This window comes from Mandrillus leucophaeus, unplaced genomic scaffold (assembly GCF_000951045.1).
Source record: "Mandrillus leucophaeus isolate KB7577 unplaced genomic scaffold, Mleu.le_1.0 Scaffold242, whole genome shotgun sequence".
In the NCBI taxonomy this organism is placed as follows: Eukaryota; Metazoa; Chordata; class Mammalia; order Primates; family Cercopithecidae; genus Mandrillus; species Mandrillus leucophaeus.
Window position 1 is genome coordinate 241,040 of NW_012102499.1, and position 14,395 is coordinate 255,434.

Consider the following 14,395-nt stretch of genomic DNA (forward strand, 5'->3'; position numbering starts at 1 on the left):
AGGAAAGAACAACTGAGGCAAAATTTCTTTGTAAAGGGCCAGAAGTAAATATTTTCCACTTTGCGGGCCATACAGTCTCTGCTGCCACTACTCCACCCCCATCGGAGCATGAGAGCAGCCACAGACAGTACGTAAATGAACATGAGGGACTGTGTTCCAGTAACACTCTGTTCACGGACAATAAAATCTGAACTTCACAAAACTTTCATGTGTTATGAAATATCATTCTTTTTTGTTGTTTTAAACCACGTAGAAGGTAGAAACCATTCTTAGCCTGCAAACCATACAAAAACAGGTGGTGAGCTGGACTTGGCCCATGGGTCATCGTTTGTCAGCCCCTGGGTTAGCCTGTGACCGTGGCAGTGGAGGTGAAGAGATATGGAAAGACTTGGAATTTATAAGGAGGCAGAGCTCACCGGAAGCGCTGTGTGCATATGACAGTGAGGAAAAGAAACAACTGGAGAAAGTTGTTGGGTTTGGACCAGAGCAACTGACCATAGACCCCTGGGATCATGCAACTTCCCTCTTCAATGGCTCTTCACTGCTCCATAAATCTACACACCTGAAACTCTGTGTCAAGACCTACAACCTGGCCACAATCTATATCTCCAACCCTGCTGTCCTGCACACGCCTTACCCTCCAATCAAGCACCTTCACGATGTTTCTCCACCTACAAGCTCCTGTTCACATGCCCTCAATGCCCTTCCCTTCCATTCCTGTATGTCAAAATCCCAACCCTCCTGCACAGGCCATGCAAAAAGTCACTTGCCCCACAAAGGCTCCTCTGAGTGTCCCAGCTCAGGAACAAAGGAACAAAACATCTGCTTCTCCACTTCTATCTCTTGTACTGCATTGCTCTGCTTCTGTTTGTATTTGAGGTGCTAATATTCACTTCTAGGGTCTCTGATGAATTCTAAATGGCTAATCTTAATTTTGTTCATATTATTATATCCCCGCCACTGCCAGTCCCTTTCAGAAGCTACTGGATTCCTTACACCTAGTGAGCAGTCAAAATTATATTAATAATTTAAGGAGATGGGTATGAAGGTGTAGTCCATGAATGATAAAGCGGGGTTCTTGCTCTTCTAGTGATACCCTTCTAAAGCACAGATAATTGAAATAGGAACCACTAACAACTAAAAGTGGTGCACAAAAGCAGCAAATAAGTCAAAGGCCGTATAACACCTTTATCACTTTTTTTAAGCCTTTTTATTAATTCCTCCAACCTTTAACACCCTATTTACATCCGAACAATCAAAATGTCTTATTGAAGCAGCTACATTCCTCTAACATGGAGGCATCCAAAACGCTCAGAACCAATTCAGACACCAATTTATTCCACTCACCGAGAGATGTTCCCGACCGGTTTTATCAGTGACGTCTGTGGAAGGGATTTCATTACTTCTGTTTGTGGTGTCCCCGATGTCATTCGCTGCAGTTCCATAATCTTAAGAGGGAAAAGGGGGAAAGAGAAAGAACATGAAGTTATCATTAAGCTGCCAACAAACACAAGGCCACAGTAAGAGCCAGAACGAAGCAAGACAAATCACAAAGATTCCAAACCCCCGACAGCCTGGCTGTGGAGGGACGTGACCAGGCTGCTGAGTTCAATCCATGGCAGTGCTGAGACTGCACAACGCCCACATTTTATGCAGTCCAGACCTTTACATCATTGTCTTGTTGGTCAGCCCTAAACCTGGTTCAGGGATTTTTCTTTGCACATAAGCATATAGCCTTTTATGGATGGCATATTTAAAACAAGTACGATCATCTATGTGTCATAGATTTATAGACCTGGAAAGGTCTTTGGAGACAGAGCATAACTGCCAGTTTTACCACTGAAGAATGTCAGTGGAGGAAAGTTACATGACTAGGTGAAGGCAAGAAGATGGCAGAGCTCACATGTGACCCCAGACTTGAAATGAGCAACAGTGATTTCCAGGGCAGGTGCAACTTATTTGCACAAAGGGCAGAGACGTAAGAGGAGATGTGGAACAAGCATCAGTATGAAACTTGGGTCCACACATAAACTTTTTTGAACAGTTCTGAATTGCCAATATTTCAGTTTCAGAATGATTAAAAGGTAGACCCGCACAATACTTAGAATTGTGAACTCTCTGTTCTCATTTCACCAAGTCGCAAATGCAGTTGCTGCCTTCTGGATCGATTTTAGTCTACATGGGTCAGGACAGAAATAATGGCTGTTTTTCAGGGGTTGTCAAAGTTTTTATCACATACAAAAGGTCTCAGGAAACTCTTGGCAAACTCATTGCAAACAATGAGGTTTATAATGTTTGTATTTTAATTCTAAATAGGTACACTGCCTTCAATTTCCATCCTGAAGAGGCCACCTCGTTAATGCAGCCCAGCTAAACTTCTCCAGGTAGAATCATCATGCTGGCCTCGGGGCAACCAATTTAAATTGTATTTTTATTAGCAAAGTGTTCCTTTGTGAATAAAAAATAACAGAAAAAAAAATCTATTTTCTATGTGTTTGCTGTTTCATTCTTAACGCCAAAACCACATTCTCACCATTTTCCTTTTGAATATCTTAAAGTTTACTAATTTTGAACACTAATGGATATCCTTTATTTGGTTAGTTTTCCCTCTTCATGTTATAACCAACTACATCTACAAAATTTAAATCATTCAAGTGTCTATAGTTTAATATCATGACATTTTGGCCCAAAGATCCAAAGTGGGATCTGAGGCAAACAGAAAGATGACATTTTTAAAGTCTCAAATTAACTGGGAAAGGGTCAAAAATGTAATTTTAAGATGTAAAACCACAATACAAAGGTATTTCTCTGTGAAACAATTTGAGAGATTCTTCCTTTAAACTGTATCAAGACAAATACAAACAAAACAACACACAAATCATAAGCAAAAAATCAACCAAACCACAGCTTGGAAGAAATATGTCTTAACATGCACAAGCAGGTAAAGACAATATTATTCTCCAAGTTAAAATTAGCTCAGGTTAAATACACACGCATATAATAAACATACAGACAGGCTCATTTTATAGAAAAAATAAAATATCAATCTATATATAAATATAAAATTAAAGAACAGAGTATTTTACAGAAAAATATATAAATATAATGTTTTAATCAATCTTTTAATCATTCCTAAATTTCAAGCCAAATCTTGAAATGTAGCCTTCCACTTCCCCAAACAGTGGCTTCCTGGCTTGGAAATCTGTTAAATATGGGTTTTCACACCAAGGAAAACATCCTTGGCATTTGATCAAAACAGCAAAGGAGAGATGCGATATTCCATCAAAAGCTAATATAGGCCCAGTGTAGTGGCTCACGCTGGCAATCTCAGCACTTTGGGAGGCTCAGGTGGGTGAATAATCTGAGGTCAGGAGTTCGAGACCAGCCTGGCCAACATGGTAAAACCCAGTCTTAACTAAAAATATAAGAATTAGCCGAGTGTGGTGGCATGTGCTTGTAATCCCAGCTACTCAGGAGGCTGAGGTAGGAGAATCACTTGAACTCGGGAGGTAGAGGTTGCAGTGAGCAGAGATTGTGCCACTGGACTTCAGCCTGGGCAATAAAGTGAGACTCCATCTCAAAAAAAAAAAAAAAAAAAAAAAAAAAAAGGTAGTATAGGGGACTTTGGTTTCTTTCCTTCCACATTCCTGAGAGAATCCCATTTTTTTTTTCAAGGGGTTAGGCCTATTCACCTTTGGGGAAGCTGACTTAATGTCTGGAGGTGAATTTAGTCACTGAAGGGATAATCCATCCCTCTTACCAGTAATAAGGGCAAGAATGGACTATAATCCAATCAGGTCTTGAATTGGATACAAAGAGGGCTTGACTCTTGTCTCTTGGGAAGTTCTCTTTCCTCGAGGACGCCTTCAGGAGCGCTTCCCTGTCTCCCGTCCATGTGAATGGCAGCAGCTTCCCCGCGACACTCTCTTGTAACCCTAAGGGGACCAGCCTTCAGTGAAGCTGGCATGGTGGGCAAAAGAGTGTAGCATGAAGGCAACTTGGGTCCCTGACGACGTGGTGGAGTTGCTGCTTTAACCAACCCTAAATCAAGCCCTACCTTTGAGGTTCCTGTCTGTGAGTCAAACACCTTCATTATACAAGAAACATCATTTTGAATTGGCTTTACTGTCATAGCCAGAAACTGATATACCTCCCTTTTCTTGGTGGCCATGACTTTTAAACAGGTAATTAGTTCCCAATTAAGGAAATGTGATGTGTTACAGCCAACGGAATGGATTTACTACTTCCAAGAACAGGGTATGAGAGAGAAAGTGCTATTTACAGGCACTGTAAATGTCAAGGGAAAACGGCCATCAATATTGAATGATTTTTGAAATACTATTTTGGCCTATGTCATGCTTAAAGTGTGTATTTAACTGAGCTTAGAAGAGTCTTCTTTCAGTTGATTTATTTCATTACAGACAAACATTGCGAAAAAGAAATACAAAGTAGAAAACATGATAGCTACCTTCATAAATTACATCAGGATAATTTGGGTTTGCACCTAAAAGGCAAAACAGAGCAAAGATCTGTAAGTATGCATTTTGGAGTCAAAAAATTACTAACCTATGCCAACTAAAATAAGCTAAACATACATTGAGGTTTCGCAATTTAATAGACTGCTTTTACAGGACAGGTAAACAAAACTTGAAGTTCTTGAGTTGTTCCACGTTAACTCCGTTCCCCTCCCCAGTTCTCCCACTTTCATCCCTCCAAAAACGAAAAGAAATCACAAAAAAATCACAAATTGCTTTGAAAAAAGTTCAGTAATCAATGAATTATTACCATTTTTCTTTTTTTGGTACTGTTCCTATTATACGATCGACCATTTTCATTGCAGTTTTGGTATTTTTATTCCAGAGACAGATAATTTTCATACCACTTTTGTTATTCTCTGATGGTTTGAGGGTTACTGTCAAGTGCATAGCAGGGCCATTTGCGTTCAGGAGCATATTATTAACCACCCTGCATAATGTTATCCAAAGCACAATTTTATTCTCCACCTTATCTTCAGGGGAGTTTCTAAGGCTGAAGAAGCCTTTTTTATGCCCTAACACAACAAACAAAAATAAAATGTACTTCCTCTATTGAAATCATTGATGTATAAGAAGCTATAAAAAATGGTATGTCAGAGAGAAATGTAAAAGTTATCAATTTAATTTTGGGGGATGGCTCTAAAGTTACCAAGATGATCAGAATATTCTGCTTTAAGGTATTCCTATGAGACATGCCAAAATATTTTTTTTAACTCAGCATCAACAAGAACTGGTAACAAAAACATTTGCTACTTATTCTCCAATCAGAGCTAACTGGGTCTCTACATGAAAGTCTACTTGGAAATAAAATTAAATTTTGTTTTAACATTTAAGTGATTGCAAAATGAATTTCCAAAGCTATTTCCTATGCTTTTAGTCCTCACTTGCCATGTGAAACAGTAAAACTTGTAAACCATAAAGCTTACTCAGTTTTCATTTCACTTCTGAACCCTTAGCAGGAAAATGCCATTAAAGTAAAGTGAAATGAGCCAATTTTCTGTTCATGCATTCCCCAGCGAATAATCAAGGTTAGTCTAAATGAAGAACCAAATAAAAGTGGCCCCAGTGTTCAAATTAGAATGTTAACGCATTTCAACTAGAAAAATATCTATTTTAGCAGGGAAAAAAAATGAAATGAAATGAATGGCTGTGTACTTTCATCCAGGGATGCTGCATACTGCTATATGGTGTATGCTTTGCACAACTCTAGGGAGCGCCTTTCATATTGTAGTCCACGTGAATAGCACCACTTGAAACTGTGCAGTGCCCACCCTGTGCACCTGTGCAGTCACATGTGATGGGAAATTGTGCAGTGCACATCCTGTGCAGCCACATGTGATGGCACTGTATCAATGTATGCAAAGTCATTGATTCCAGTAAATTTCAATCATATATCGAAGAGTTGTATTATCCCAAACACCATTTCAAACTCATTTTGAGTTACCATATGTGAATATGTCTCGTCAGGGTTGCTTATAGCTGTTATAACACTCTGAGAAGAGTCTTGAAAGCTGTCCTGCAGTTTGAGGACTAACTCAATGAATGAAGTGGCAGAAAGAAGTCCCAGTGGCTGCCCTCCTGATGTCACTTGCAGGGGACTCAGGTGTCCTCTGAAGTCCTCTCCCTTTACAAAAGCCCTAGACCAAATGGTGTCCCCCTCACCATGGGAATTTACTACCCCTGCTGCAGGAAAGATTTTACAAGCCCAAGAGAGCAAGTCAGTCTTCAAACTGCTCAGTAATCCTTTATTTTAGAAGATTTCACTCATCCCTCTTCCCAATGTGCCTTTCAACACAATCTGAGATTTTCAACTTCAAATCCAGCCTTCCACATCATCATCACTATATATTTGTCTTGCAGGAAGGTGGAACCTACTCTATTTCACAATTCACATTCTCTGATTCGGTTTAGAATTTTTAAATATTTGGATATAAGTATGTGGGTCTTCATTTGCAGTAGGGGGGCCAACCATCCCAAACTGTCAGGAATTAAGAGGATTCCTTACAAGTTTTAAAATGGAGACTCTCCCAGCCAAATTCTTTCCATCCGCCCAGGACTGAGGGCTTTTTCTGGTTGTGGGGCTTTCACTGCTTATCCTGGGAGGAGTTGGCCACTGATTCGTTCTCAGGCCCCTAGGGACCCCCACACATGTGAGAGAAGGGCCTGTGGTCACCATCGCTTTTCCACCTACAGCTCCATGAGAAAGTGGAAAGCCTGAGGATTCAGAGGCAGATTTATCTCAGCCACACATTTAAACGGCCTCAGAGACTATGAATGACATACAGGTTTAATCTGCCACGTTGCAGAACAGGAACCTCCAAACACAATATCCACACAAAGACCCTAGGAAGATCCAAGAACATCACATCTATTCACTGTAACAAACGTTAGGTATGGAAAAATGGAATTTGGGGTCCAATCGTAAATAAAGACGTTAGCCCATAATCTAAAAAATAGGCCAGGGCAGGGTGCAGTGACTCACACCTGTAATCCCAACATTTTGGGAGGCCGAGGTAGGCAGATCACCTTAGCTCAGGAGTTCAAGACTAGCCCGGACAACGTGGGAAAACCTCATCTCTACTAAAAACACAAAAATTAGCGAAGCATGGTGGCGCATGCCTGTAGTCCCAGCTATTCTGGAGGCTGAGGCATGAGAATCGCTTGAACCCGGGAGCGGTGGTTGCAGTGAGCTGAGATCACACCACTGCACTCCAGCCTGGGCAACAAAGTGAGACTCTGACTCAAAAATAAATAAATAATTTAGTTATTTTATTTAATTTAATAAAAAATAGGTCAGTGTCCATCCAGACTTATGACTCATATCAGTGCATGCCTTTCCTGCTAAGTTCACCAGCAAAACTGTTAGGCCATATCTAAACATTGTGAAAAGCACTATTTTTTCCTAACTTCATCCTCCCAGATGTATGACAAGTACTGTCACTTTGCTTTGATCCGTAATAGCCACATTTAGTGTAAGATTACGAAACTCGCAAAAAGACAATGTGAGACGAACTGTAACAGGGTTGCTTTTATTTCTCCCAAGCATACTGCACTACGTCTGACAAAAGTCTACTCACCACAACAAATGAACACCTTTCACTATCCAAAGGTTTAGTTAGACTGGCACATGAGAGGATGCACAGACCAACGTTTATGAAAAGCGAGGGTCACATTACTCCAGCTGACCCCAGCTCATCAAGTATTGTGCTTCCAGCAACTTCCTCGTTTAGCAAAACCTCCCGTGATATTTACACTCCAACAGTAAGGTAATTATTACCACCATTTTAAATGCTGACAGAAAAAACATATCACTTTCTTTTTAGACTTCTGGCAATGGTCAGATGTTGAAAATGTCTTGCCTTTTTTAAGTCTAATTTCTAAATGGTTCCTTCATTACATACTGTTGCACACTGTTATATGCTAAAGTTAGGAAGCCCTGTTGGAGAGATTCAGGACTAAAAGGTCACTGAGGAAAGACAAACACCAGCTATGAGAAAAAAAATCCAAGGAAAAGAGAATTAATGAAAGACAAAGAAGCTGTATCTGACTTGAGCCGTGGCCTGAAAGTGGGGTTGTGAAAGGGTTATGATTCCTTGAGTGCTGTCCTAGTAGTGCTCATCAAATCGGAAATCTCAGATTTAGGTAGCAAGAGGTAGCATCAAGCCTTAAAGCTTCAGGTTGGGAGATGGTGGAATAACATATTGAAATCCAGGAACTCTATTCAACCCACTGGAGTTCCAAATAAGCAGCAGACTGTCTGATACCCACAGCTCACTGGGGTGTAAAAGGTGCAACTCCTCCCCTGCTGAAAGAGGTTGAAGGCCAAGTACCAATGTCTGCACATCTGATGGTCAAATCCTGTTTTCTGAAGAATGCGTCGAGCATCCTAAGGTGCCATATTCACCTTTACTTTGTTCTTGACCTAAGGAATGCTGTCAAGAATTACCGGAAGGGAGTAGCCAGTCCATGGTGCAGCCTAAAGTGCCCCAAGTGGGACCACTGAAGGTGGAAAGAGATGGATGGAAGGAAGGCTGAAAAACTGCCTATTGGATACCATGCTCACTCCCTGGGTAACAGGTTCAGTCACATCCCCATCCTCAGCATCACATAATAGACCCACGTAACAAACCTGCACATGCACCCCCTGATTCTAAAATACAAGTTGAAAAAAACAATAAAAGAACAATAGCGACTGTATCACAGCCACAGCCGCACTCCTGACAAAGCTTCCCAGGCAGCCAGTGAGGTCTGCGCCTCCAAGAGGCACATGAGCCCTGAGGGCATTTGGGCTTCCACACATCAAAGATGGAATCACTTTGTTCTTTCCCCAACAGCATCAAACCCAAGCACTGCACCATCCTCCCAATTCCATGCAAAATAACCTAAAATAGGGCCTTTTTATTTCCGTCTTCTAAACTCACTTATAGTCATGAATAATCTTATGACTTTATGTAAATCTTGATGAGAGAGAAAACATCTTTATGACATTTCAACTGTTAAGACTCTACAGTTAAAGGAAAAACACGTTTGTAGGATAAAAAAAATAAATTGTGGGAAGAGAGGTAGCCTGACAGTAGGGTTCATTTTCCACTCCGCTAACAAGATAAAAAATAATGGGCAGGCCAGGAAGACACATCTGTTTCCTTCCTTTAAACTTGTAGTCTCCCTCTCATGCTCCACCAAAAAAAGAGAGAGAGAGAAAAGAAAAGACTTTTCTATCCATTCTATTTGCAGACTCTATTTAATGTGATCATGTGATCCTGAAAAAAAACATTTCAAAGCATTCCATATGATAAGGCAATTACAAAAGATTTGTTCTCTTCAGGTAAACTGTCCTTGCTTTGCCGACAGTGTTTTCTCACTCATAGGGAGATCAGCCTTTTGATTTTCAGGTTCTTCTCCTCTTCTCTTTCAGAAAGGCAGGCTGAACTCAGCACCTGAAATCGGCATTGCAATATGTGGGTTTCCTTTCTGGCTGAACCACTCATTTGCTATACAGCACTGGGAGTCTCCACTTTTTCTGTAACAATGGAGTCTTCTATAAGACAGGAGAGGATAATAGCATTGGCTCTGGCAATTCCTCAGGAGCTTTGGGAAGCGTAATTAACTAACATTAGTACTCCTGAGGCATAAGGAGCTATTTAAGTATAAATCTTAATTATCATCATTCTGAATCTATGGCCAAATCGTTCTCTTCTCAGTTATTTAAGGCAGAAAAGCAGACATAACTTTCTCTCCTTCACCTCCAGGACAAGAAACAGGTCCTGACAAAAGACCGAAGGAACAAACAGTAAAAAGCCAGGAGAGCTTTATTTAATGCATAACATTTGGAGAAATTTCCTCTCCCCTCGTTCTTTAGACTAAGTACACCAAATCTAAATCCACCAGTGTGGGGCATTCTAAGTGCCGCAGAGAGCTCTAGTTCATCCAGACGTCATGAATCTTTCGATAAAACAGCGCGGAAGAAGAAGCTGTGGGAAAAGCTCTTCCAATATTTATAGTTTGTTCCTGACGCGCATCTCGCATAGGAGACAGGAGCTCCCGAATTAGGAAGCGCAAGTCACTGACTCCCACTGCTTGTGTGAATGGGCATTCTTGAGCTGTGACATTCTTCCTGAATGAGTGGGCCACAGAGACACTCTTTATGCGCTGCCTAAAGAATGGTAAGCTTTAACACGAGGGTATTTTATCATCTGGTGCTCTGGTTAGGTTTGTTCCAAGCCAAAGGGTTAAATCACTTGGGTAATGATTCTGAACAGAATCTACTTCGCATCAACATGATGTTCACATTTATGGGACTATCTGGATTTCAAAATTCTTGCTACTTGGACTATCTGATCAGAAATGCTAACAAAGGCTCCAGGTTTCTTCCTCACAACAAATCATAAGTGATCTCTCTGCCATGAATTTCCGCCTCAAATTCTACTTAAAAAGAACCCTTCATCACTTCTAATCTCCACTCACTCTCCATGTACCCTTTCTGGTTCATGAAGGGATTTTTATATGTAGGATTGAATTTCAATGACTGACATACAGTGGATCAATTTCATCTTAGACAAGTCTTTCTTTTTGGCTGGTAAGCTAAATAGGATACATGAGAACTTTTGAAGAATCCTCAGATAACCCCACCCTGTGTGTGTCTACGTGCCTGCAACTACTGTCTCTACTTTTTAATTCATTCTCGCTAGCCTTCTTCTTTTTTTTTTTTTTTTTTTTTTTTTGAAACAGAGTCTGGCTCTGTCGCCCAGGCTGGAGTGCAATGGTGCGATCTTGGCTCACTGCAAGCTCCGCCTCCCGGGTTCATGCCATTCTCCTGCCTCAGCCTCCCGAGTAGCTAGGACTACAGGTGCCTGCCACTATGCCCGGCTAATTTTTTTGTATTTTTAGTAGAGACAGGGTTTCACCATGTTAGCCAGGATGGTCTCAATCTCCTGACCTCATGATCCACCCACCTTGGCCTCCCAAAGTGCTGGGATTACCACACCCAGACTCTCTCTAGCCTTCTTAAGCCACATATTGAATTCATCTGACTTTATGCCAAAACCAATTAGAGGGCATCTCTGTGCACCATTTATTCTATATTTGTATTGTTATTACTATTTGATATCCTCAGGGAAAGTCAGTGAGGTCATCTTGACGGATGCCTGACCAGTTCTTCCAGTGGCCCCTCTGGCTTCTGCAGGGCATCCTCACTATGCAAAGTATGATTCATGGACCAGCAGTACTGGCATCATTGGGGGGCTTGTTAGAAATACATTATTTAGGCCCATTTTCAAATCCATTGAATCATAATCTTCATGTTAACAGGGTCCCCAGGAGTCTGGTATGTGCATTAAAGTTCGAGAAGCCCTGATTTACAACTCACTGAGAAGTTTTACCAGAGTCAAAAGGTCTCAGTGAGCATGAAGGATGATAATTTTTATTTTTATTTCTTTGTATTTTTTGTAGACACGGGGTCTCACTTTGTTGCCCAGACTGGCCTGGAACTCCCTGCCTCAGGGGATCCTCATGCCTCAGTGTCCCAAAATGCTGGGATTGCAAGTGTGAGTCACTGCACCCAGCAAAAAATGACAATTTTTTCAATGAAACACAAAGTAATAGCTAGGTACCCAAATATTAGAGTCAGGGTATCTTTGACCATAGCCACAAAAAAGGAGAAAGGACAGGAGATGGGTTTTGTCCCCAATGGCACATTTCTGGTCCACTTTCCAAATGAAAAGGAGATGGGGGAAAAGAGCTTAGACAGCAGAAAGATCTCAGACTGACCACCCTCTGAAAGGTGAGTCAAATTTTTGACTTAATTTTCTCCTTAAAGGGTTGTATTAGCTTGTTTGCATGCTGCTGATAAAGACATACCCAGGACTGGGTAATTTATAAAGGAAAGAGGTTGAATTGACTCATAGTTCCATATGGCCAGGGAGGCCTCACAATCATGGCAGAAAGTAAAGGGGAAGCAAGACATGTCTTACATGGCAGTAGGCAAGAAAGAGTGTGTGCAGGGGAACTTTCCTTTATCAAACCATCAGATTCCATAAGACTTATTTACTGTCACGAGAACAGCCCAGGAAAAATCTGCCCCATGATTCAATTACCTCCCATTAGGTCCCTCCCACCACATGTGGAAATCATGGGAGCTAAAATTCAAGATGAGATTTGGGTGGGGACACAGACAAATCATATCAAGGGCCAAGTCTAGAATGCTAAGGTAGTAAAATAATAGGAGTCTCAAGGTCGTTTTTCTGGGTAAGCCCATGCTTCTGAATGAGGAAGAGCAAAGTTAGTATGAGATAAAAGCATTTCTGGGTAGAAAGTTTCTCCCTAAAGGCTACAGGGCATGAACACAAAGGGAGGTGGGGAATGTTCACCTCCTTTATCATATTCTCAATGCCTACCTAAGAAGAGGATAAATAACACTGAGCACCTGCCCGTCATGTGTCAAGCACTGCATCGGACACTTCAGATATGCTCAGCCTCAAGGTGGCAACCTTCTAAGCTGGGGCTGACACATGTCAGGGAGGTGCTCAATGTTAGTCGCTCCTTAGGTAGGCACAGAGATGCCCTCTGCTTGGGGCTGGAACCCTACACTTTCTGGAGAAGGAAAGTCACACTTCACACTCCGAGGTGTTAAGAAAATTGCTCAAAGCCACATAGATCATGGAGGATGAAACTCAGATCTGTGACTGAATCAGATCTGAATTCAAACCCCAAACCCTTCCCATTGCACCAAAGCTGCTCTTTAAATAACATGGAGAGTGGAGGCTAACTATGCTCAGGATTCCAAGTTCAAACATCAGATCCGAATGAGTCATTTGAATTGAGAGTAAGTGAAAATTTATCTCATTAGAAGTAAAATCTTAGAGGTTCCACCTATTCCATTTGATAGTCTCTGTTCACTGGCTTCCATGAGAAAGAGGATTTAAAGAGATGTCTTTGTCCTTTACTGCCTGTAATTTCCGCATACCTTCAACTGGGCCCTGCCTAATATCAAGCAGGAACATCCCTGGGAATGAGAAGCTGATCTCTTACACCCAGGATGAAGGCAACCTCAAAGAGGAACAGGGGACCTTCTCTATTTTACGGGTGGCTAGGGTGTCTTCTGTTATATGGGCTGTGTTTTATTCCCACCGTCCTGCACCTCACCTCCTGCCACCTTCCTAAGAGGTAGGGTCTGCGTTGTCTCAAGTGTTATAACTCACTGCAAGGGGTAGCCCAGGACCCTCTGCTTCTCCTACCTTCAAAGACAGCTGGCACATTGTTCAAAATCCCTAGATTCTAGTGTAACAGGATGTTAAGTGAGACTCTCCCTGCCTCAGTAACTGATACCAAAGTGGATGTGAGACACTTAGAGGCAGAAATCACAAAGGAACTGACTGACTGAGAACTGGAGCCATGTCCTTGGAAATGTCTGATTCACCTTGAGAGTGTCAGAGATCCCTGGGAGGAGAGAACAAGGAAGGATTTATAAAGAAGTTTCTTTGGGGAAGTGCTGCTCTAACACCGCCCCACCGAGGGGCTTCCACAGAACCACTCCGGAGGCTTGAAGTATGTTCTCTGCAAATGGATGGCTCAGAGGACAAGGCCTGACCCTTGCCAGAGAAGGTGAAAGAAACCTGCAACCGTGGGGTGTAGGTGGCATTTGGTTTGACCTGTACATCCAGAGGACAAGAGACTACGAGCGCCCCCTGCAGTCCAGAGGCAGCACAGGAGAAAGTCTTTGTGGGGAGTGTTAGGTCCTGCTGAGGGACCCCAACAACACAAAGTACATTCCTGGAGTCAGGAGTTGCTTGTGCCAGCTGGAGCAGAGGTACATTTGTTCACGTCACGGGAAATACAGAGAGAGAAATCTCCAAGAGCCCACAAAGGTATCCAGGAAAGAAAGTCTGCACATCAGCTTTGAACATTCCTAGGTCCCAAGGGCACAAAGTCACTAGTGAGCAAACTTCCCTGTCATCTCCTTCTCTACTCCCTTTCACCTGGGCAGCAGGGACACTGACACCTCTGCAAACTCCATCCCTGACCCCATACGGCCAGCCTGAACTTGGGGAGGACAGGAGACTGGCCATGAGCTCGCATCCAGAGTTTTCACTTCTAGCTCAGGTGGGACATGCCATTTCTCAATTGAGATTCTATCTGCAGCTGAAAATAACCAAAGGATTGTTTGCCACTCAATCATATGCAGAAAAATGTTACACAGCTCAGAGTTTTCCTCCAATCAGTGAGGTTCACTCCTGGTTACTCATTGGAATCACTAGGGACCTTAAAAACAACAACAACAAAAAGCCAAAGCGCAACTCTCATCCCAGAGCCACTGAATCTGAGTTGCTAAAGCTAGGCCCCAGGAATGTGTATTTTAAAATGTA

At 42.0% G+C, this 14,395-nt stretch overlaps 1 protein-coding gene across 6 annotated transcripts in view; it reads right to left on the minus strand.

Annotated features, from left to right (window-relative positions):
* Positions 1–14,395, minus strand: part of NTRK2 (neurotrophic tyrosine kinase, receptor, type 2) — a 302,428-nt gene that overhangs the window by 222,687 nt on the left and 65,346 nt on the right. For all 6 annotated transcript variants that reach the window (XM_011982733.1, XM_011982732.1, XM_011982735.1 and 3 more), the window contains 2 exons: positions 4,469–4,504; positions 1,348–1,448 (listed from right to left, as the gene is read on the minus strand). In XM_011982733.1, the coding sequence (XP_011838123.1) occupies positions 1,348–1,448; positions 4,469–4,504 (137 nt within the window). The remainder of the gene's footprint in view (positions 1–1,347; positions 1,449–4,468; positions 4,505–14,395) is intronic.